The sequence below is a fragment of the Mobula birostris genome, chromosome 8, assembly GCF_030028105.1.
Source record: "Mobula birostris isolate sMobBir1 chromosome 8, sMobBir1.hap1, whole genome shotgun sequence".
Classification (NCBI taxonomy): Eukaryota; Metazoa; Chordata; class Chondrichthyes; order Myliobatiformes; family Myliobatidae; genus Mobula; species Mobula birostris.
This window is the reverse complement of record NC_092377.1, coordinates 86,271,405-86,296,604: the sequence shown is the minus strand read 5'-3', so window position 1 is coordinate 86,296,604 and position 25,200 is coordinate 86,271,405. Positions and strand designations below refer to the sequence as shown.

The 25,200-nt window shown below is 39.1% G+C and overlaps 1 protein-coding gene across 14 annotated transcripts in view; it reads right to left on the bottom strand.

Moving 5' to 3' along the window:
* The window catches only part of ralgapa2 (Ral GTPase activating protein catalytic subunit alpha 2), a 560,288-nt gene that overhangs the window by 335,554 nt on the left and 199,534 nt on the right, over nt 1-25,200 (bottom strand). For all 14 annotated transcript variants that reach the window (XR_011886861.1, XR_011886862.1, XR_011886864.1 and 11 more), the window contains exons 15-20: nt 22,158-22,395; nt 18,485-18,652; nt 9,308-9,448; nt 8,468-8,568; nt 2,822-2,915; nt 1,292-1,474 (exon numbers count right to left, since the gene is read on the bottom strand). Coding sequence is in view for 10 of the 14 variants with exons in the window: in XM_072265566.1 (XP_072121667.1) it covers nt 1,292-1,474; nt 2,822-2,915; nt 8,468-8,568; nt 9,308-9,448; nt 18,485-18,652; nt 22,158-22,395 (925 nt within the window). In the remaining 4 variants the exon portion in view is untranslated. The remainder of the gene's footprint in view (nt 1-1,291; nt 1,475-2,821; nt 2,916-8,467; nt 8,569-9,307; nt 9,449-18,484; nt 18,653-22,157; nt 22,396-25,200) is intronic.

The window sequence follows — 25,200 nt, the reverse complement described above, 5'->3', positions numbered from 1 at the left end:
AATATCAGAGAGCATGCATTTAAGGTGCGAGGTGCAAGTTCAAAGGAGATGTGAAGGGCAAGTCTTTTTATTTTTAAAAACAGAGAATAGTGGGTGCCTGGAATACACTGCCTGGGGTGTTAGTAGAGATAGATAAATTGGGGATTTTTCAGAGATGTTTAGATGGGTACATGAATGTGAGGGAAATAGAAATACAGTATATAGACATTGTGTAGGCAGAAGGAATCAGTTCAGTTGGCCATTAAATTACTAATCTAATTGATTCAGTACAACATTGTGTTTCTGCGCTACACTATCCTATGTACATGTTCTACATTCTATTTGATATGTCACCAAAGACTCTTGCAAATTTCTATAAATGTACAGTGGAGAGCATTCTGACTCGTTGTTTCATAGCCTGATATGGAGGCTCCAATGCACGGGGTTCTAGATTCAGCCAGCCCCATCACAGGCACAACCCTCTCCACCGAGGAGATCCATCATTTAGGACCCTCACCATCTGAGGCATGCCCTCTTCTCATAATTACCATTAAGGACAAGGTACAGGAGACTGAAGACCCATACTCAATGATTCAGAAACAGGTTCTTTCCCTCCACCATCAGATATCTGAATGGTCCATAATCCCACTAACATAACCCCATTATTCCTTTTATTTTTGCACTATTTATTTATTTTGTAATTTACGGTAATCCTATGACTTTGCATTTTACTGATGCTGCACAACAACAAATTTCACATCATATAGGACAGCAATAATAAACCTGATTATGAATCTGACTGCACTGTGCTAATTTACAGTATATATTTTAGATAGAATTTAACATTTTTCTTCAAGTGGTCATTTTATCGCTTCTTTTATTCTAATGTTGCCATTTTCTTTAATGTTTCTCAGATCTCAGAATAAACTTTCATATCACTCATACAATTATCATTTCGTTATTCACCATTCACAATTATCTTTTGATATTTAGCATGTCAAATACTTGAACATTTTGTACACTCTTGTATTAGATTCTAAATAATCTCAATACTCAATTTACAATTCCATTAAAACTACTACTCTTCCCTTTTATCACCATAGTAAGTGCAGTATATTGGTTTTCTGCAGCTCTTATGTTTCCTCATAGACTGCAAATAACACTAAGTGGTTTAATCTAAATTACAGTATGTACCATATGTCTACTGGCTACAAAAATGAACTAATAGTGTTCAATGCATCAAGTGGCATATTTAAAGAATGCAAAAACAAATACCATCAAACTATTAATTCTGCTTCTCTGTATCACCTACCTGCAAGGACAGTAGGGTTGGAAGAATTCACCTTCTGCCAGCTGCAAGTAGTATCTGCATCAACAGCACCATCCACTGCACTGATATCTGATCCTTCATCAAATCTCTTCCACTGAGTTAAGGAAATCTTCGTTTCACTGAAATTATTCACACCATTTGAAGTTTCACTGCTAATACTCCCACCTAAGTGTTAAGACAAAAAGGTCACTTTCATATGCATGGAATATTGGTTGCCCTGCAGTACCATGAATATTATGTAATCTTTTTGAATATGCTGTTCAAAATATTTAATTGTCTAGGGCTTCATATTGGAAAATATTTTTCTTAACAAAACATTTTGAACCAAAAAAATAGTTTTACACATATTTAAAGTTTTGAAGCTTTTGTAACATTCCCAAACACAGAATTACTGTGTTGATCCACAATTAGAAAGGAGGAAGGTTTTGAAAACTGATCATAACTTTCCATCAAAAGTGCAAAGTAATTACAAGATTAACATGATACTCATGGACTTCATTAGTGTCCAAATTTATAACATTTAATCATCACATTTGCTCTCCCCACCCCCAGCACTCCAAGGAACTGCCATATGTAACCACCAGTTATGTACATCAAACTGTTGGACTACTGTATTTCTAAACTCACTCTGACTGCGATTGCCACCACCCTTATGGCTTTTAAGTAACAATTGGTAAGAGTATAACTTGTCACAACTGTTCTCACCCACATGATGAAAAAAAGTTTTATACTATAAGGGATAGTTATAGATCCCAGTGATCCATACTAAAAATTCAGAAAGGAAGAAATGATATTGAACAAGAAGGTCTAAAATGGCTGATGCAGGAATCCAATGGGCAAGTTAGTAATTTGACGGTTTTAGTCACAACAGGCACAAAAAAGCTACAATATGAAAGCAGTGATAACAAGGTGCTGAAATACCCAACAAGACAGGCACCATTCTGAGGAAAAAGAAGCAGAGTAAACAGATGACAGTTTATTGACCTGAAAAGTTAACTTTTCTCTTTCTGTACAGATGCAGCCTGACCTTCAAAGCACTTCTAGCATTTTGTTATTTCGCATTCCCAGCATTTAATTTTTTCCCCCAATTGCAAAGGAACTCCATAGGACTTCTGAGTTTTGAATACTCTAGAGATATAACTTTATCTTAACAGTTCAGATTCATGGTCAATGTGCTGGCCTTTTCAAATTATAGAAAATCAGTCTGATGCTAGTGATCTGATTACTTAAACTGAAGATCCTGATAATGGCCCATTTGCATTAAAAAAAATTCTCTTGCAAATTCTTCTGTAAACTCCTGCACTTAGCTTCAAGCTGAAAAGAAGTTGTCATTAATGAAAGAAAGGACATTCAAATTTCAGTATAATTGATACGAAGATGTTTATGACAACAGGTTTACTGCCACCTGAAAGTTGTCACAGTTAAATGCCCACCTGAGCCCTAGCAAATTAAAAAGTTCAAAATTCCTTCTAAATCCTAATGAACCAAAATGTTAATGAATTCAAGTCTCACTTTTAGCTCTCAAATTGTATCCTTCTCGAGGTGGCTGAAGTTCATCTGAATTACTTTCTGGGTCACCAGTGCTACTGCTTCTCTGTATCGTGATCTGCAACAAAAAAGTGAGGTTAAGCATTTGTTTCTTCTTAACGTTAACATTATTGCAGGTTCATTACAACACACACAAGATGCTGAAGGAACTCAGCAGGTGAGGTAGCATCTATGGAAAGGTATAAAGAGTCGATGTTTCAGATCAAGACTCTTCATCAGGACTGGCCCATTACAACTAATTTCTGCATCCACTTGGGAGTGTCAAACTTCAGCAGACTCAGGTGGGCAGACAGCAGCTTTTTGAAAAGAGAAAAAAAAAAACAGAAGTTCCTTTATCAGAAAGGAATTTAAACCCTTTTTTTTCCTGGAATGGTCTCTTTTGTATAAGGTTGCTGGTTCCACTCTTCCCTCCTCTAACTGCCTATCACCCCTTCTCACTTGGATCCACCCATTGCTTGCTAACTCTTGCTCCAACCCTTCTTCCTTCCTCTTCATACTTGCCATCTTCCCTCAACTCTCAATCCAGATGACAGGAATTCTGCAGATGCTGGAAATTCAAGCAACACACATAAAAGTTGCTGGTGAACGCAGCAGGCCAGGCAGCATCTGTAGGAAGAGGTGCAGTCGACGTTTCAGGCCAAGACCCTTCGTCAGGACTAACTGAAGGAAGAGTGAGTAAGGGATTTGAAAGTTGGAGGGGGAGGGGGAGATCCAAAATGATAGGAGAAGGAAGGAGGGGGAGGGATGGAGCCAAGAGCTGGACAGGTGATAGGCAAAAGGGATACGAGAGGATCATGGGACAGGAGGTCCGGGAAGAAAGACAGGGGGGGACCAGAGGATGGGCAAGGGGTATATTTATGTGAGGGACAGAGGGAGAAAAAGGAGAGTGAGAGAAAGAATGTGTGTATAAAAATAAGTAACAGATGGGGTATGAGGGGGAGGTGGGGCCTTAGCGGAAGTTAGAGAAGTCGATGTTCATGCCATCAGGTTGGAGGCTACCCAGACGGAATATAAGGTGTTGTTCCTCCAACCTGAGTGTGGCTTCATCTCTACAGTAGAGGAGGCTGTGGATAGACATGTCAGAATGGGAATGGGATGTGGAATTAAAATGTGTGGCTACTGGGAGATCCTGCTTTCTCTGGCGGACAGAGCGTAGGTGTTCAGCAAAGCGGTCTCCCAGTCTGCGTCGGGTCTCGCCAATATATAAAAGGCCACATTGGGAGCACCGGAAGCAGTATATCACCCCAGCCGACGCACAGGTGAAGTGTTGCCTCACCTGGAAGGACTGTTTGGGGCCCTGAATGGTGGTAAGGGAGGAAGTGTAAGGGCATGTGTAGCACTTGTTCTGCTTACACGGATAAGTGCCAGGAGGGAGATCAGTGGGGAGGGATGGGGGGGACGAATGGACAAGGGAGTTGCGTAGGGAGCGATCCCTGCGGAATGCAGAGAGAGGGGGGGAGGGAAAGATGTGCTTAGTGGTGGGATCCTGTTGGAGGTGGCGGAAGTTACAGAGAATAATATGTTGGACCCGGAGGCTGGTGGGGTGGTAGGTGAGGACCAGGGGAACCCTATTCCTAGTGGGGTGGCGGGAGGATGGAGTGAGAGCAGATGTACGTGAAATGGGGGAGATGCGTTTAAGAGCAGAGTTGATAGTGGAGGAAGGGAAGCCCCTTTCTTTAAAAAAAGACAGACATCTCCCTCGTCCTGGAATGAAGAGCCTCATCCTGAGAGCAGATGCGGCAGAGACAGGGGAATTGCGAGAAGGGGATGGCGTTTTTGCAAGAGACAGGGTGAGAAGAGGAATAGTCCAGATAGCTGTGAGAGTCAGTAGGCTTATAGTAGACATCAGTACGGAGAATAATATGTTGGACCCAGAGGCTACGGAGAATAATATGTTAGACCGGAGGCTACGGAGAATAATATGTTGGACCCGGAGGCTCACGGAGAATAATATGTTGGACTCGGAGGCTTACGGAGAATAATATGTTGGACCCGGAGGCCTACTGATCTCCCAGTGGCCACACATTTTAATTCCACATCCCATTCCCATTCTGATATGTCTATCCACGGCCTCCTCTACTGTAAAGATGAAGCCACACTCAGGTTGGAGGAACAACACCTTATATTCCGTCTGGGTAGCCTCCAACCTGATGGCATGAACATCGACTTCTCTAACTTCCGCTAATGCCCCACCTCCCCCTCGTACCCCATCTGTTACTTATTTTTATACATACATTCTTTCTCTCACTCTCCTTTTTCTCCCTCTGTCCCTCTGAATATACCCCTTGCCCATCCTCTGGGTCCCCCCCCCCTCTGTCTTTCTTCCTGGACCTCCTGTCCCATGATCCTCTCGTATCCCTTTTGCCTATCACCTGTCCAGCTCTTGGCTCCATCCCTCCCCCTCCTGTCTTCTCCTATCATTTTGGATCTCCCCCTCTCCCCTCCAACTTTCAAATCCCTTACTCACTCTTCCTTCAGTTAGTCCTGACGAAGGGTCTCAGCCTGAAATGTCGACTGTACCTCTTCCTAGAGATGCTGCCTGGCCTGCTGCGTTCACCAGCAACTTTTATGTGTGTTGTCTCAATCCAGATGAAGGGTCTTGACATGAAATGTTGATTTGTCCATTTGCTTCCACAGATGCTGTATGACCCAATGAAATCCTTTAGCTATTTGCTCACAACATTCAGTATCTGACTTCCCTAATTTATAACCCACCTGCATTTATTTGATCAACTGATATACTGCAGATTTGGGGGTGGGGGGTGGTGGAGAGTGTGGGTGTGTCTGTGAAGGTCAGAAAGGAACAGATGCAGTAGGTTGACACATTGCCCACCTTTCTAATGGACTCAAGCTGCAGGTTACATTCGTTAGTGAAACCAGTGCAGAGGCTATCCATTAGCAGTTACACAAGTAAGATAGATGCAACGTTACAACTACAATTATAGCGGATGCAGATACCTGGGTCAGAAAGATCTTGGATTATCAAGAGATATTAATTTATTTTCCATTAACATCCCCTGGATTTTTGACCTAAAAACATTAACATTGGATTTTATGGTTGAAAAAGTTACTAAAGTGGCGGTTTTCTTTAAATTGAGTTAACTCCATCTTATTTCATTATGATACTAAAAATGAAGAAGTTTCTTAATAAATAAATGAACAAAAGTTTTCAAGATTAGGAAGAAGGGAATTGGTCCAAACAAATCCTACTCTTGCTTAGCACAATGTGCATCTAAGTGGCACCCATTAGGGACATACTAAAATAATGAAAACACCATAGTTTTAACAGCTGGCAAAACTGATTTGGGGGCTTTGCTGATTGTTGAAAGTCTTCAAGAGAAGCCTCATGAGAAGGGCTAGTTCTAATTTACCCATGTTCTTCCACTACTTTGAGACCCTACTACTACAAGGCCTCATATTGTTCAGCTCAGGGACCACCTGCAAAAGCATACTGGGCAACAGGAAATACTTCAGAAAAAAGAAACACTTAAGACTAAATATTATGAAACTCTGGGCTTTCCTGTCCCAATTAACATCTTGAGTATAAAAACCACCACAAGCAAAACATTGGAAGAATTTTGACCTGTTAAGTTCCCCCAGCATTTTGTGTTTGTTGTTCTGGATTTCCAGCATCTGCAGAATCTCTTGTGTTTTTGAATATAAAGAAATGTTTAGATACTTACTTATGACAGATCTTCCTTATAAATCACAAGGACACAAGGAAATAGGAGTAGGAGTAAACCAATGGCACCATTCAATACAACCATGGCTGATCTAAACTGGCCTCTGTGCCAGTTCTTCATAACCACCAATTCCTCATTTTCAAATATTTATCCATCGCCCCTTTAAATATTTTTGCGGATCTACTCTTCTACAGGCAATTCCAGAGATATACCCTATGTGAAAATAAATTTGTACACCTGTCTGTTTTAATTATCATTCCCATATCTAAAAATGGAAAAAAAGGTCATCGTACCCCATTGCTTATGACTCTCCAATGAGTGAAAACATCTCAACATCTACTGTACCTTGTCACAACACCCTAAGATATTTGAAGGCCAGCCCTTTTTCTTCTGAACTCCAACGAATACATAACAAACTGTCTTGCCTCTCTTAATAGGACAACCCTCTCCTTGTAGGAATTAGCCTGGTGAATATCTATTACAGTGCCTCCAACACTGTTATGTCCTTTATTAGGTAAGGGACCAAATCTACATGGCAGTTCAGGTGTGATCTTATCAATACCCTAAACAACTATAGAAAAATGTTCCCTATTATTAAATTCCAATTCTTTGCAATGAAAGCTATCTATGTACCATTACAGAACTACAATGTGCCAACCTACTTACTTCCAACTCATCAGCAAACTTGGAAACCTTACTTTATGTACTCTTCTGCATGTCATCAATGTAAACCATAAATAACTGAGAGACACAAATTCATTTCTAGGATGTCCACTAGCTATACCCTTCCAGAATGAGAAAGATCCATTTATTCAAACTGTTCTCTATGTGATGACCAGTTTCAATTTATACAAACATAATTCCTCCAATGCCTTGAGCTGTTGATTTATGCAGTAGCCTCTTATGTGGCACTTTGTTAAATGTCTTCTGGAAATCTGAATTCAAGATTCAAGATTATAGACATTATATCCACAAATTTCCCTTTGTCAGCTCTTGCGTTCATACGCTCAGAGAGTTTGAGCATATTTGTAAAACATTATTTACCTTTTAATTCCACTATTACCAAAAAACCTACACATAAAAGGATCTAGTGCTTTTCCAGTATATACGACGAATAAGCTCTTCCCAGGCTTCCAGCCGGATACAGGTATCAATTTTAACCGACATTTCAACGACAAACTCAGCCATTAACATCAGGGGTGATGCCTAGGCATGTCTAGTCAGGTGGTAATTTTACCCCCGCGTCCGACCCTCCTGATTGGTTAGTCCTCATCCAATTAGGTTTCTACTGTCACACCTTGTTTACAATCAAATTCTAGTTCTTACTTAGAGCAAGACCTTTGTCTTTGTTAAAATTCTGTGTCACACCAATGGCTTGTGGGACTTCCTAGTGAAGGAAGACATTGAAATAAAACTGGAGAAAAAGGATTTTAACAAAGCAGAAGGTCTTGCTCTAAATTAGCACTGAAATTCGATTGGAAACAAGGTGGGACAGCAGATATCTGATTGGATGAGGGCTAATCAATCAGGAGGGACAGAACATGGGGGTATAAATACCACCAGACTAGACACGCTCAGGCATCATCGCTGATGAAAATCCAGAATTTGTCATCGAAACACTGGTTAAAATCGATACCTGTACCCAGCTGGAAGCCTAAGAAGAGTTTATTCGTCAAAAACTTATAGATTTAAAATATTGAAGTGACTGTAAGGATCATCAAAAAATGGATATTCTGTATCTAAGTAAAATAAGCATTCATTGAACAAAGTCACAACCTTTATAAACAAATTGAAACCTGCACTCTTTCTGAGTTTTATTGCAGTTTAATTTCATTATTTGAAGTTCATAATTATTTAAAGTTGATCCTCCCTTAATTACAAATTGACAGATACTACAAAGGTTACTTCTGTATGTACATGAGCTTACAATTGGAGCCTTGTTCTCTTTCCCTCCAGACTGTCTGTTTTCAGCAACAGTAATCTTTGATTCAGAGTTACTGAAACTAGATGAGTGTTCCCTTCTTTTTCCTACAAGAAATAAAAGAAGTTTGAAATCTATGATACACAAATCTATTGAAATTCACAATAAAGTAATCTTCAACTTTGCTTTGTTCATAATCATAATGTTTATTTCGTTAATTCATTCTATCTGTTTACTAAAAAGAATTTCAATAGATTGTAGATACAGAATGATGCCCAGCTGTTAAAAGATACTTAAAAATAAACTGCAGAAAGACAAGGCAGAGTAACTTATTTAATATTTGCATCTGTACAGAAAGTACAGTCCACTGCTTAGTCACTTTAAGAAAAAGAGAAAGTATATTATAAAACATCCTACAATTGCCTGAAATCCCATTCTTATGAGTCAAAACATATATTTGAAAAATAAAAGCATATTTTCTAATAATAGTAGTTACCAAAAGGCATTATTGCAACAAGTCTGTCATTTTGTACTGGAGGTCTATATTTTCACACCATCCAAAAAGCTGATAAATTCTTGTTTATACTCATAACTTGAGTTTAATTGTCAGGATATTGACCAATATTTATTCTTCCTTGTAAAACACAATAGCTGAGCCTTGGATAAATCCACTCAATTAGCCCCAATAGACTTTTTAGATTTCAGGGATTTTGTTTTTTTTTTAATCGTTTAATCTTCATTCCCACCCTCATTAGATAGAGTTCCCATCCAAGTGATAATGATCAGCCTTCAGTAAAAAAATACTATTATTTAGATCTTAAAATCCTTAACTATTTTTCATCTTACCTTGCAATCGATCAGTACATAGCTGTTCAGCAATGTCAGAAGTGCTGCTGCTATGGGTCAGCTTTTGTTCGTGCTCTGATGTATCGGCAATGAGTTCTTCATTATCTAGTATACTGTCTGGTTGTTGGGGCTCTTCATCTTCTATATACGTATATACACAGAAACACACACAACAGGTATGGGAATGATTGACAGAATCCAACTTCAGGAATATACTCATCTTAAAAGTGTTCTTCATGAAAAAGAACTTGTTAAAATGTAAGCATAAAACACTAGTTATCCTTGGAACAATGCAACCCCCTAACACATTTTAATGCAGACACATGAGATCGGGTACTCAGCTTCAGTCAGTAACTTGTGAAAGCCTACCAGTCTGTAGCAATGTATCAAGTCTAATTAGGATGGCATGACAATCGCTCTTTTTAATGCTATATTTAATCCTTGTCTCTAAGGACTTTTGTTTACCAATCAATAGAATTTGCCATCATCCACTGTCAACCCACATGGAAATTACTTGCATCAAGGATTTAAGTGTTACTCACAATCCTCATTGTAAACATTCCTAAGTATCATAGAAGTACTTTATAAAAGACATAAACTGTTGAGACAAATGAAATACATTCTATGCAATAGATAAGTCAACTATTATAGGGAAGCAAAAAAAAGCGTATTCAAAAATGAACTGAGTTACAAATAATATTTGCATAGTAAACTAACAAAAACAGATGAACTTAATGACATACTTGCAGAAACAATTCTAAACATAACCCATCAATATTCTATGCTTAAAAATACTCACCACTCTGAAAGCAAAGTAATTATTTTAAATATAGCGCAACTTCTCTTTTGCACATAATATATGACTGGTTGCCAGGTATGTTTTTCAAAGAATATTATCATTATTTTTAATTATTATGAGGCATTTAAAGATTACTATCAACAGGGCAACTTTTACAGCTGGTAAAACTGAGGATAAAAATTTCAGGGCAGACTTTTTTTTTAAAAAAGAGTATTACTAGTACTGATCAGGCCCAAATGCTGGAATGTTAAGTAATTCAGGGCCTCGATGCCCTGGTGTAGAGAGGCTACAGACAACAACTCAGATAGGCCTGAGCAAATTAGATCTACTTCAACAATGTAAATTTGCCTTCAATTAAAATGCAACTTCTATAGCAATCAAATAAGTTTACATAACTGTGAAATAATTCTAAACTTAAACATAAACTCTGAGCAGTTGGTAATAATTTTTAGAGCAGATGATTTCCAACAAATGCACAAAATGATGACAAATAAGTAGTAATCCTGGGCTGATTTACAAAATCTACAGTATCTGCAGACCAAACAAAAAATTTCCTTTTGAAGCAATGCTTCTCACAAACTGAAAGTGTATTTTTCTTCTATAGATTGTGTTTTAGTTTTATTGCACAAATTGCAGAACTATTTAGGGAACAGGCAGCAGTTTCTAGGACCTATTAGAACAAATCCATCCACAAAAGAGTTAACATACACCAAAAAAGTCAACTTTTTAAACCTTGTGACTTTTTAAACAAACCACCATGCCCAATAGTTCATGGTAAACGACTGGGAAGAGGTCTAGGGCGCCCTATTCAGGGGTGAAGGGAGTTTAGAGAGGAGCAATCAAATCTGTCCCAAAAGAAATTCAAGAAAAAGAGAAACACACACAAAATGCTGGTAGAACACAGCAGGCCAAGCAGCACCTATAGGAAGAGGTACGGTTGACATTTTGGGCTGAGGCCCTTCGTCAGGACTAACTGAAAGAAAAGATAGTAAGAGATTTGAAAGAGGGAGGGGGAGGGGGAGATCCAAAATGATAGGAGAAGACAGGAGGGGGAGGGATGAAGCCAAGAGCTGGGAAGTAGATTGGCTAAAGGGAAACAAAGCTGGAGACACGGGAGAAAGAAAGGGGGAGGAGAGCGCCAGAGGAAGATGGAGAGCAGGCAAGGAGTGATTGTGAGAGGGGAAAAAGGGGGGAGGGGAAATAAATGAATAAATAAATAAAATAGGGGATGGGGTAAGAAGGGAGTCTGGGAGACCGTTTCGCTGAACACCAATGCTCTGTCCACCAGAGGAAGCCGGATCTCCCAGTGGCCACACATTTTAATTCCACGTCCCATTCCCATTCTGATATGTCAATCCATGGCCTCCTCTACTGTCGAGATGAAGCCACACTCAGGTTGGAGGAACAACACCTTATATTCCGTCTGGGTAGCCTCCAACCTGATGGCATGAACATTGATTTCTCTAACTTCCGCTAATGCCCCTCCTTACCCTATCTCCTATTTTATTTATTTATTCATTTATTATTCCCCCCTTTTTTCTCTCTCTCTTTCCCTCTCACAATCACTCTTTGCCTGCTCTCCATCTACTGCACAGAGTCTTGTCATCTTCAGAAGTTTTCAGATGACTGTGCCATAGTTGGATGCATCAGCAAGGGAGATGAGGCTGAGTACAGGGCTACGGTAGGAAACTTTGTCACATGGTGTGAGCAGAATTATCTGCAGCTTAATGTGAAAAAGACTAAGGAGCAGGTGGTAGACCTGAGGAGAGCTAAGGTACCGGTGACCCCTGTTTCCATCCAGGGGTCAGTGTGGACATGGTGGAGGATTACAAATACCTGGGGATACGAATTGATAATAAACTGGACTGGTCAAAGAACACTGAGGCTGTCTACAAGAAGGGCCAGAGCCGTCTCTATTTCCTGAGGAGACTGAGGTCCTTTAACATCTGCCGGATGATGCTGAGGATGTTCTACGAGTCTGTGGTGGCCAGTGCTATCATGTTTGCTGTTGTGTGCTGGGGCAGCAGGCTGAGGGTGGCAGACACCAACAGAATCAACAAACTCATTCGTAAGGCTAGTGATGTTGTGGGGATGGAACTGGACTCTCTCATGGTGGTGTCTGAAAAGAGGATACTGTCTAAGTTGTATGCCATCTTGGTCAATGTCTCTCATCCACTACATAATGTACTGGGTGGGCACAGGAGTACATTCAGCCAGAGACTCATTCCACCAAGATGCAGCACAGAGCGTCATAGGAAGTCATTCCTGCCTGTGGCCATCAAACTTTACATCTCCTCCCTTGGAGGGTCAGACATCCTGAGCCAATAGGCTGGTCCTGGACTTATTTCATAATTTACTGGCATAATTTACATATTACGATTTAACTATTTATGGTTCTATTACTATTTATTATTTATGGAGCAACTGTAACGAAAACCAGTTTCCCCTGGGATTAATACAGTATGACCATGACTACCTTCCTCTGGTGCTCCCCTCCCCCTTTCTTTCTCCCATGTCTCCAGCTTTGTTTCCCTTTAGCCAATCTACTTCCCAGCTCTTAGCGTCATCCCTCCCCCTCCTGTCTTCCCCTATCATTTCAGATCTCCTCCTCCCTCTTTCAAATCCCTTACTATCTCTTCTTTCAGTTAGTTCTGACGAAGGGCTTTGGCCCGAAACGTTGACTGTACCTCTTCCTATAGTCGCTGCCTGGCCTGCTGTGTTCTACCAACATTTTGTGTGTGTTGCTTGAATTTCCAGTATCTGCAGATTTTCTTGTGTTTGCATTCAAGAAAAAGAGCAAAACTTTAAAGAGTAGCTTTGATGTCTTTCAACAAATACCTCTTATTACCAACTGTTGATCTCTCATTGCAGCTGTATTTTTGAAAGCTTGTTGTACACCCACATCACAAAAAAATTACCAACTTGTAAAAGAAAATATTATCCATTAAAGAGAAAGTGTAAATGTGATAACTAAATTTATCTTTTACAGGTTTCAATGACTGTGCAATTTCAACTTCACCTTCACACAATAAATGCCAAGTGGAAAGAAACTCAGAGCAGAGTGAGAAAATCAGACAGTTATGAAGAAATACAGCTTACAGTACAGTACCTGACAGTTTCTGAGAGGAAGGGGCATGAGTGATGCCAGGTAAGAGAGAGCTCACAGTATGAAGCAGCAGAGGCACACTTTTAGTACTTGGCAAGGCCTCATAAAGATGGACACAGTTGCTGATAGATTGACTTCGTTTAGCTTCCAAAGAAATAAAGCAGGCAACAATAATTAAAATGCATTAAAATACATATTTATCAGAATATAGCAATTAAAATACTTTATGGTATTTTAACATTCTACTAAGGTATCACCTCTGTGCACAGATATAATTATTCTTTTAAAAATATGTTGCTGCATTCAGATGATACCACACGACCTCAGGCAAAACCTCAAAAGGCAAAAACAATAACTCTTTGTATTGTGGCTTGAATTCAGAAGGAATAAAAATTTTATATTTTATGTATGTATACACATGTATAAATGTGTGTTATAACATAATATACACACACACATATATATATATATATATATATAAAAAAAGACTATATATACTTTTTTTAAAAAACACATGCAGTGACATCTAAATGGACAACAGAAACATTGTGGTCTAACACCTGACATAAATTAGACTAGACTAGATTAGTTTATTGTCATTTAGAAATACATGCATGCATTAAGAAATGATACAATGTTCCTCCAGAGTGATATCACAAAAAAAAGGACAAACCAAAGACTAACACTGACAAGACCACATAATTATAACATATAGTTACAGCTGTGCAAAGCAATACCATAATTTGATAAAGAACAGACCATGGGAACGGTTAAAAAAAAGTCTCAAAGTTCCGATCGACTTCCGATAGTCCTGATAGCAGGCGGCAGAAGGTAGAAACTCTCTCTGCCATAAACCTCCAGGCATCGACAACTGTCGACGCATTGGAAGCACTCAACCCCAGCCGACTCTGAGTCCGTCCGAAAACTTCGAGCCTCCGACCAGCCCTTCGACACCGAGGACTGAGCACCATCTCTGCTGAGTGCTTTGACCCCGTCCCGGCCGCCGAGCAACAAGCAAAGCCGAGAATTCGGGGCCTTCCCCTCCGGAGATTCAGGATCACACAGTAACAAACATTTAACGTAATCATTCAGGAAGAAAAGTAATTAAGCATTTAAACTAATTCAAAAAATTAGTAATTGAAGGATGGAGCTCATTATCGAAGTACATGCAGTATTTTCCATTATTTTCAGTCTTGGTCTGCATTGAACTATTTGTCACTAATCTAACTACTAAGAAAATTATAACTCAGTTTCAGTCTGAATAACACAAGCAATATGATGGCCATTATTGAGTGGAGAGAAGATTTGGTTTTGCTAATTACTGTGTGGGAATCAACAGGACAACAGATAGTATGGAAAAATTTGAATTGTTTTAATATTGCCACTTGTGTGGTAGACTGTGTGGTCAAGAGACTGTCTTATTGTACTAGGGAACCACTCAATAGTCTTTTTTATTTATTTAGCGATGCAGTGCTGAGTAAACTCTTCCAGCCCTTCAAGCCATGCCACCCCAGCTGCCCCACAACCCCAACTGATCTCAGCCTAATCACACGACAATTTCTGATAACCAATTAACCTACCCAGCACGACTTTGAACAGTGGGAGGAAACCAGAGCACCCGGGGAACGCCCACACACTCTATGGGGAAGACGTATACAAACTCCTTACAGAATGGCGCCGGAATTGAACTTGAACTCCAACGCCCCGAACTACCATGGAGTACCATGACAGCTGAGGTCCTTGAACCTGGTGGTAAGTACATTCAGACTTTTCGAACTTTTGCCCGGTGGAGAGAGAATAGAGAATGCTTGGGTGGGTGGGTAATATGAGAATATGTTACAATAAGGCATATGTACAAAAATTTCCTTAGAAATGAAAAACATGGTGCAGACAGTTTACTCTGTTCAAATAAATTTGCTGCTTCAATTGCCAGATTTGATTAACTCATGTTCTAGTTAATAAATGCACCTTACAAACACTAACAATACAACAGCAAAAAATATTAAAAAGCAAAATGTCATATAATATTGAATGAGTGGGAAGAAAACATTTGGATGAACGTCTACATCATTATCCATTTCTGGCAAAAGTCAAGGAAATGTGACAAGTCTGAATTACGCCACATGAAATTTATGCAATAAAACATCTGCTATTTTAGCCAGTGATTATACTGTTGTGCATTCATTCATTGGTGTTTTCAAAGGGCAATTTCAATTATATGAATAAAGAAAAATTAAAACTACCATTAGTTCTCTGCCAGAACCCATATACAGCAAAACATAATACTCTGATGTTCACTGCATGGAAAATTCAATTAGGCAAGCAATTCATCATAAGGGAAAGTGGAGGTGGCAAAAATCTATTTCATCTCTCATGGTCACAGATGCAGCATATTTTAAAACAGCACTCATCATTAAAGACTTGTCCATCTGGCAAATCTATGTACCTTTTAACAACTAATTCCATCAAATCACAGTAATAGAGATATTAAGCACAAAGGATCTTGTGAAAGAAGTCTGGAGTTGGTCATTATTTATTAAAAAGAAACCACACTGATTTACAAATTTGGCCTTAATTGAAAAAAAATTGAAGAAATGCAAACATCATCTAGTGTGAAAGCCGTGGGGCTTATGAAAAGCAAACATGCTAATCACACCAATTTGTTAACTGTCAATGGGGATAAGTTTATTTGCCAATAGCTTTGTAACTCTGTGTCAGCCAGAAATGGCACCTGAGAAGGCAAATATGCACCATCTGTTTGCCTTTAATCTTTCAGCTCCACTCTTTGAAAGGAAAGCAAAAAAGATGGATGTACACTATTTCATTAAGTCTCACAGTTAATAATAAAAAAAATCTATTTGTAGTGAGCAGTACATGTATTTCACCATGAGCCTGAACAGCAAACAAAAGAGGACTTCTGCTGATAACTCCTAACAACCCAAAAAGAAATGATAAGAACCATGTTTTGTTCCACTTTTCTGAAATTGATATAAAACCTACAAAACTCAACTAGGCAAAACTATGCTTTGGATGTCTATTCACACTGTCCGTTTTACCTATTTTAAAAAATTCAGTACTAGCAGCCTAGTTTTGTACTTTCCAAACGTTTTGAATGAAAGCCCCACCGATCATACATGATGAAATCCAGTTCTCTCCTGCTCTCCCATTGTGATGAAAGTCCTGTAAAGATTTGGCACTGTCCTAGGAACTGTTAGCAGCTCTGTGGCTGCAGCATCTGGTGTACTGAGCATCGTCTTACTGCATTGGTCAACTCTGCAAATAAATTCTCTCTACTACTTATGTTTCATGGATCCTCTATAACTTTTGACAATAATTCAATACCTCAAGGGTGCAACACACACAAGTTGGAACCACTGTTCTGGTGGACACCAAAGAAAATATCATTCAAAGGGAAAAAAACACATAAAAAATAAAATGGCACTTAATTATAAGTAATGAAACCACCTGTTCAAAGTCATTACACCTTGGCAATCAATTGATAATCATAAATGTTTAACATGAAATTTAAGCTTGTTCCTGTACATTGCATGGTACATTTGAAGTACACTTTATGGCTTGAAGAGATCAGGTCATTTATACAGTATATTTTTAAGATAAAAGGTATTCTTCGAAGTATTCTTTGTCCATACATGGTTTGAAGAGATCAGATCATTTATTCAGTACATTCTAAGATAGAACGTATTTGTAGAATATTTTTTGCCTGCAGCACTAATTCAGGTATACAGGGAACTTCTTCACTCTGGGCATGGTCTCAGTATGGAACAAGCTGCCAGCAGAAGTGGCAAGATGCAAGTTCAATTGTAACATTCAATAGAGGTCTGGATAAGTACATAGATGAGAGAGTTATGGAGGGCCATGGTCCGGGTACAGGCAGATGGGACTAGGCTGAAGATCAGGCTGCCTCATATTAGATGGGCCAAAGGGCCTGTTTGTGCTGCTAAGCTTGATGGTTCTACAAGACATAATGGCAAAGATGACTTGTCTTGCATTTTAACCTAAAGTGTACACGGAAAATAAAAACAATAATCTTGAGGCAAAGCAGTGGAATCTGTACTATGAACATATGACAAGAGAATATTTCTCAAAAGGATGGGAACAAGAGAGGGATTAAGATTAATGCTGGGAATGTTTGAGTCAAAGGAAATTGAAAAGGATAGGAATGACTCTGTGTGGTAGTAGACATTGACCAAATGATGCAGAGGTTGTGAAGAATGGGGGGGGGAAATTCAGGAACGGCAGAAGTTTAGAATTATTATCCTAATGATGAAAGCAGGGTTCAAGAAAAAAAAAGGGAAAAAAGTCAGTGATATTCACAAGATCAAAGATGTTTGTCAAGATGAGACAGAAGTGCGATAGAACACATAACCATGTGAAACCATGCCCCTGGAAGTTCAGTCCAATAACACAAAGGATGTGATAGAGCCTATAGATGAAGGACAAGTGTCAGATCAAATCGCAGAACACAAGACCATTCAGTCCACATCAGTGCCATATCTTTGAAAGAGCTGACAGCCTGGCAAATTTTGTTTTGTTACATGTATACTTAAAATTTTTATTCTGTACCATTCAAGAAGTGATGATCACCTTTCTTTGGAGTTCAATCCAGATCATAATAACTTATCATTATTATTTTTCCTGTTCCCACCCCTCACCCATGTGAATGGACGTAAATCTGATTTTTAAAAAATTTCACTCTTCTTACCCTTGCAAACTTTCATAACTGTGAATACTTCTATTAAATATGTTAAGCTTATTCACCCTATGAAGATCAACCTTGGCTTTGCCAGTTATTTCATAAAATTGAAATCTCTCATCCTAGCTATCATACTGATGGACTTACTTCAATCTAACACTCTTTCTATCTTGAAATAGGATGCCCAGACGTAGACACAAAAGCTAACTGAAGTGTAACAAGTAATTTTGAAATTGTAACTAAAATATACTTCTGTACGCTGTGCCATTGTTATAACAATAAAGAGGTGACTTGTAAGAAAAGGAAATCACGCAGAGGAGAGGAAAGTCAATGAAGAAGCTAGAAACTAGAAGCAACCAAGAATACAAGCCTTGACAGCAAAAAGATAAACCAAAGTTTTCTGACCTGGAATCAGTCTTATTATCGAACACGTAATTAACAGGCTTTCGTTATTAAAAAAATTCGGATGAGCATGCAATACATCAAAAACACTGTACAAATTATTATATTACCTAAAACCAGTCAGTTCATGAATAACTGAGCCCTTCAGCAACTTACCTGTTGCTTTCTGGCGGACAATATTTCTGGCTTTTTCAACACCTGGGGCTCCAGAGGTAGTTGCACTTCGAAATCGCATATGCTCTTGTGTGCCATCAGCTTGATTTCTCCAGCTCAGAGAAAAGGACCTACCTACTCCAGTTCCTTTACTAAGATCTTGATATACTCCTTAAAAATTAAAGATGCACAACATACAATAGAATTAATTCTAATACATTTCAAGTTCTTAGTTGATTTTTGCAATCCTTTATAATGTCAACTGAACATGACAATATTAAGAATCTAGAATATTAATGCCTCCCCTAGTAATGTGCAGATGGATGGATCAGGGAAGTCATTTTACATTTGAGAACCCAGTAGATTTCCGTCACACCCTTTAAAGGTTTAATTAAACCTTCAACATTTCTGCTTTTCAGCTGAAGCCATTCAGATTGAAAAGAAGGTTGGTTTTTGGGTGGTTAAAAGTTTGTCATCCACTCTTTACCATGGAGGAGAGAGGAAGGAAAAAGTCTGAGGATCATAACAACTCAGAAGTCTACAAACACATCAGGACAACTGGAACCAAAAGGGATCAAACAAAAGCAAGTAGACCATTCGGAGTAAGGAAATATATAAGCCACCATGCCATTAGAATATTGAGGCTCGGGGATATCAGCAAAATGACTGAGATCCAAGAAACCCTGTTTCTTTTTTGTAATTAAGCAAAAATTAAAAATACGTTGGGTTAAATCTAACATAGGCAGTCTCAATATAATAGTTAAAATATTAATCAGCTTCCCCATCCTTTACCTCCAAGAGACCCACGAAACCAAATTGAACACCAATTTTGACATAGTTTTCCATTTTACATGTCACCTGACCAAATTACACCAGTTTCACAGTTAAGAGCCCCATCAAAGAGTCAACAAATGTTTTAGATGTAGCAAATTATGAAACCAAAATAAAGCTCACAGGAGATAATATCAGTCCATAAGATATAGGAGCAGAAGCAGGCCATTCGGCCCATTGAGTCTGCTCCACCATTCAATCATGGGCAGATCCAATTCTTCCAATCATCCCCACTCCCCTGCCTTCTCCCCATAACCCTTTATGCCCTGACTAATCAAGAACCTATCTATCTCTGCCTTAAATGCACCCAATGACTTGGCCTCCACAGCCATTCATGGCAACAAATTCCACAGATTTACTACCCTCTGGCTAAAGTAATTTCTCCGCATCTCTGTTCTAAATGGACGTTCTTCAGTCCTGAAGTTGTGTCCTCTTGTCCGTAGAATCCCCTGCCCATAGGAAATAACTTGGCCACATCTAATCTATTCAGGCCTTTTAACATTTGGATTGTTTCTATGAGATCACTCCTCATTCTCCTGAACTCCAGGGAATACAGCCCAAGAGATTCCAGGCGTTCCTCGTATGGTAACCCTTTCATTCCTGGAATCATTTTAGTGAATCTTTTCTGAACTCTCTCCAATGTCAGTATATCCTTTCTAAAATGAGCCCAAAACTGTGCACAATACTCCAAGTGTGGTTTCACGAGTGCCTTATAGAGCCTCAACATCACGTCCCTGCTCTTATATTCTATACCTCTTGTATAGAAGAGGTATACAACATTGCATTCGCCTTCTTCACCATCGACTCAACCTGGAGGTTAATTCTCTCCCCATCTAAATAATTGTCTGTCCGTTTATTTCTTCCACCAAAGTGCATGACCATACACTTTCTAACATTGTATTTCATTTGCCACTCCTCTGCCCATTCCCCTAAACTATCTAAGTCTCTCTGCAAGCTCTCTGTTTCCTCAACACCACCCGCTTCTCCACCTATCTTTGTATCGTTGGCAAATTTAGCCACAAATCCACTAATCCCACAATCCAAATCATTGACATACATCGTAAAAAGCAGCGGTCCCAACACCGACCACTGTGGAACTCCACTGGTAACTGGCAGCCAGCCAGAATAGGATCCCTTTATTCCCACTCTCTGTTTTCTGCCAATCACCCAATACTCCACCCATGCTAATAACTTCCCTGTAATTCCACGGGCTCTTATTTTGCTAAGCAGCCTCATGTGCGGCACCTTGTCAAGCCTTCTGAAAATCCAAGTACACCACATCTACTGCATCTCTTTTGTCTATCCTGCTTGTAATTTCCTCAAAAAATTGCAGTAGGTTAGTCAGACAGGATTTTCCTTTCAGGAAACCATGCTGACTTTGGCCTATCTTGTCATGTGCCTCCAGGTATTCCGTTACCTCACCCTTAACAATCGATTCCAACAACTTTCCAACCACTGATGTCAGGCTAACAGGTCTATAGTTTCCTTTCCGCTGTGTCCCACCCTTCTAAAATAGTGGAGTAACATTTGCAATTTTCCAGTCATCCGGTATAATGCTAGAATCTATCAATTCTTGAAAGATCATTGTTAATGTCTCCGCAATCTCTCCATCTACTTCCTTCAGACCCCGTGGGTGCATTCCATCAGGTCCAGGAGATTTATCCACCCTCAGACCATTAAGCTTCCTGAGCACCTTCTCAGTCATAATTTTCACTGCACATACTTCAGTTCCCTGACACTCTTGAATATCTGGTATACTGTAGATGTCTACCACTGTGAAGACTGATGCAAAATACGCATTCAGTTCCTCTGCCATCTCTGCGTCTCTCATTACAATATCTCCAGTATTATTTTCTATTGGTCCTATATCTACCCTCAACTCTCTTTTGCCCTTCATATGCATAAAAAAAGCTTTTACTACCTTCTTTTGATATTAGTCACCAGCTTCCTTTCATAATTCATCTTTTCCTTCCTAATGACCTTCTTAGTTTCCTTCTGCAAGTTTTTAAAAGCTTCCTAATCCTCTATCTTCCCACTAACTTTGGCTTCCTTGTAAGCCCTCTCTTTTGCTTTTACTTTGGCTCTGACTTCACTTGTCAGCCATGGTAGTGTCCTTCTTCTATTCAAAAATTTCTTCTCATTTGTAATATATCTATCTTGCACTTACCTCATTTTTCACAGAAACTCCAGCCACTGCTGCTCTGCTGTCCTTCCTGCTAGTATCCCTTTCCAGTCAACCTTGGCCAGTTCCCTCTCATTCCACTGTAATTTGCTTTATTCTACTGAAATACTAACACTTTATAATTTAGTTTCTCCTTCTCAAATTTCAAAGTGAACTCAATCGTATAGTGATCACTGTTCCCTAAGAATTCCTTAATCTTAAGCTCTCTTATCACCTCCGGATCATTGCACAACACTCATTCCAGCACAGCTGATCCCTTAGTGGGTTCAACAACAGGCTGTTCTAAAAAGACATCCCTTAGACATTCTACAAATTCTCTCTCTTGAAGTCCAGTACTAGCCTGGTTTTCCCAATCCTGTATACAACTGCCATTAGGGTCCTTTTACTCTTGCCATTTTTTAACTCAACCCATAGAGACTCTACACCTTTCTAATGTCATCCCTTTCTAATGATTTAATATTATTTCTTATACACAGGGTCACACAGTCTTCCGGTGCAATTCAAAGACAGAAGCAAGTTTACTTTGCAACAATACTGCAGAATTATTGATACCATCCATAATCCATCGAGCATACTGATGAATAACAGTTAGCAACTGAGCCACATTTCCTCCAATCCTCTTGAAGAATGGCCTGCCACAAACCTACAAACTAGTTACATTACCTTTCCCTCTTTGTTTCTTTTCCTTTTGTTCACTCAGCTTGTCCAGTGGTAAGTTGTTCATATCGAGACTGTATACACATCTTGCTAACACAACAGTAAGAGAATCCATGATCTTTGCCCACTCAGTGATCAGCTCACTCCACATGGTGAGAGATGATAGCACAGACAGTAGTTCATCCCATAGGTCTCTTGAAATATGGACACTCAAATTAGCTCGTATCCAAGCGACAATAAGGGTCTAAATAGAAGAAAACTATATTTAAGATACAATCTAGAAACTGAAACATAAATACAATGATAGCAAAAAAAGGTACAGAGCATTATGAGGAACTTATAGCCTTCCTTACTTTAACCATGTAAACACCTTACTTTACATTTTAATTGCTGTTTACAGTAGAAGTACGAAAATAATCTAAATACAGTGAAACACGCACAAAATGCTGGAGGAACTCAGCGGGCCGGGCAGCATCTATGGAAAAAAGCACAGTCGATGTTTCGAGCCAAAACCCTTCAGCAGCACCGAAACGTCGACTGTACTTTTTTGCATAGATGCTGCCTGGCCTGCTGAATACCTCCAGCGTTTTGTGTGTGTTGCTCATATATCCAGCAAATGCAGATTTTCTCTTGTTTGTGATTTGACTAAATACAGTGAATTCCAGTTCATTAGATTATCGGTTTAAATGGGGCAGCCAGTTACTTGGGACAACCCTTAAAGAACAAAAACTAATCGAGAAAATAGCCAGGGTTTGCACTGTTTATTTGGGACACAATGCCGTTTAATTAGGGCAAGAGACTATTGCAGAACAATTTCTAACTAGTGTCAGATGTGTGTGTTTGTGTTCAAAAAGCAGTGACTTTTGTCACTGATAGTTGCCGAGAAATAGGCAGCAAGACAACTCAGAACTGTTCTGTTCACTGTGGTTTCAAGCATTCAGGCTTGGAGATGCCAGAAATGGCCAGGTGTGAAAATAAAATGATTTCACTACACCAACAAGTTAGAAAATACAAAGAATTTGAAAGTATTGAGAATTATCCCGAATGCTACAAAGAAAGTGAAGATTTTGAAGATCATATACAATTGTTGAAAGTATTGTATTAAGGTAGTCTATTATCTGAGCAGATTTTGTTCATTTAATGTCAACCAAAAGAATAAGGTAATGTGTACTGAATGAATTCCTCCATCAATAATTTTGGAACTAATACATAAGTTTCTTAGCACAGCAGAAGTATTGACAGTGTACTAATTTTTTCTGTATTTCATTTAAATATTTTGCCATAAACAGTAATTACAAGATAAAAGTACAAAAGTAATCTATCACTCAGTTAAACGGTAATTTGTTGTTTATATAACTCCTTCACTATTTTCATGAAACTTCATCTAATTGGTGCAGCCACTAAGTGGGTCAGAATGTACTGGTTCTGATGTGTCCCAATTAAATGGAATCCACTGTATAAACTATAATGATTCATTATTTATTTATTTAGTGATTATAGTACAGTGCTGACAGATACATAGAACAATATTACACAGATACTGGCCTTTGGCACATAGTGTTATACCTAACTGATTATATTAGAAATCAAATGTCGAACTAAACTACGTTCTTCCATTCCTGCACATTCATGTGCCTATCTAAGAGCGCCTTGAATGCTTCTGTTATATTTGCCTCCAATTCCAACCCGGCAACACTTTCCAGACACTGACCACTCTCTGTATAAAATAACTTGCCCTATACATCTTCTTTAATCTTACCCCACTCCTCACCTTAAGTGAATGCCCTCTGGCATTAAACATTTCAATGTTGGTAAAAGATATCCACTATCTACTTTATCTAGGCCTCTCATAATCTTTCAGGTTTCCCCGCAGCCATCACCACTACAGAGAAGACAAGCCAAGTCTGTCAAACCTCTCTGCATTAGCTTCTGCTCTTTAATCCAGACAGCATCCTGGTAAAACTTTTCTGCACCCTGTCCAAAGCCTCCACATCCTTCCTATAAAAGGGTGACCAAAATTGAATGCATCATTCCAGATGCGGCCTAACTAGAATTATATAAAGCTGCAACGTAACTTCCTGACTCTTGAATTTAATATGTTGACTAACAAAGGTAAGTATGCCAAACACCTTCATTACCACCCTATTAACTTGTGTAGACACTTTCAGGACTTAAGAGCCCCCACCCCTACATTAATACTTTAAGGATCTTGCCAGTAACAATATACTGGCACTTAACAATTGATCTCCCAAGTACAAGACTTCATATTTGGCCAGGCTAAACTCCATTTGCCATTTCTCCACCCATATGTACAACTGATCAACACCACCAATCTTCATATTGTCTGCAAACCTACTAAAACACATATTCTTCCAGGTCACACACACACATATATGTATATCAATCACAGACAACAGTATGGATCCCTACAGAATACTACTAGTCACAGAGCTCCAGTCAGAACAGGTCCCATCAACTACTACCCTCTGTCTTCTGTGAACAGGCCAATTATAAATCCAAACAGCCAATTCACCATGGACCCCATGCATCATAATCTTCTGGATGAGCCTCCCATGACGGCTTTGTCAAATGTCTTCTTAAGATCCATGTAGTCAACGTACACAGCCCTACTTTCATTAATTCTTCAAATACCTCAGTCAAATTAGTAAGAAATGAATTGCCCTGCACAGATAGGGGTAGATAGCAAGTTGTGACAGCATATTGACGGAAGCAGTGTCTTTGAATCTAAGGCATAGGTAAATTGATTATTTACAAGCAAGGAGGTGAAAGATTACCAGGAAAGGACAGGATAGAGGAGTTATGTCTACAGTCTGATCAGCCATGGTGTTTTTAAATGGTGGTGCAGATTTGAACAGCTAAATAGCTGATGGCTGCCCCTCCTAATTCATATGTTTATATGTGCCTGGCAGTTAATTTCACTATACTCATTTGCAGGTAATGTAGATTGGATCTAGTGGGAAAATCAGGTTGGTAATGGATCTCAAGAAGTGGGTTTGTTGAATGCCCAAGAGATGGCTTTTTAGAGCAA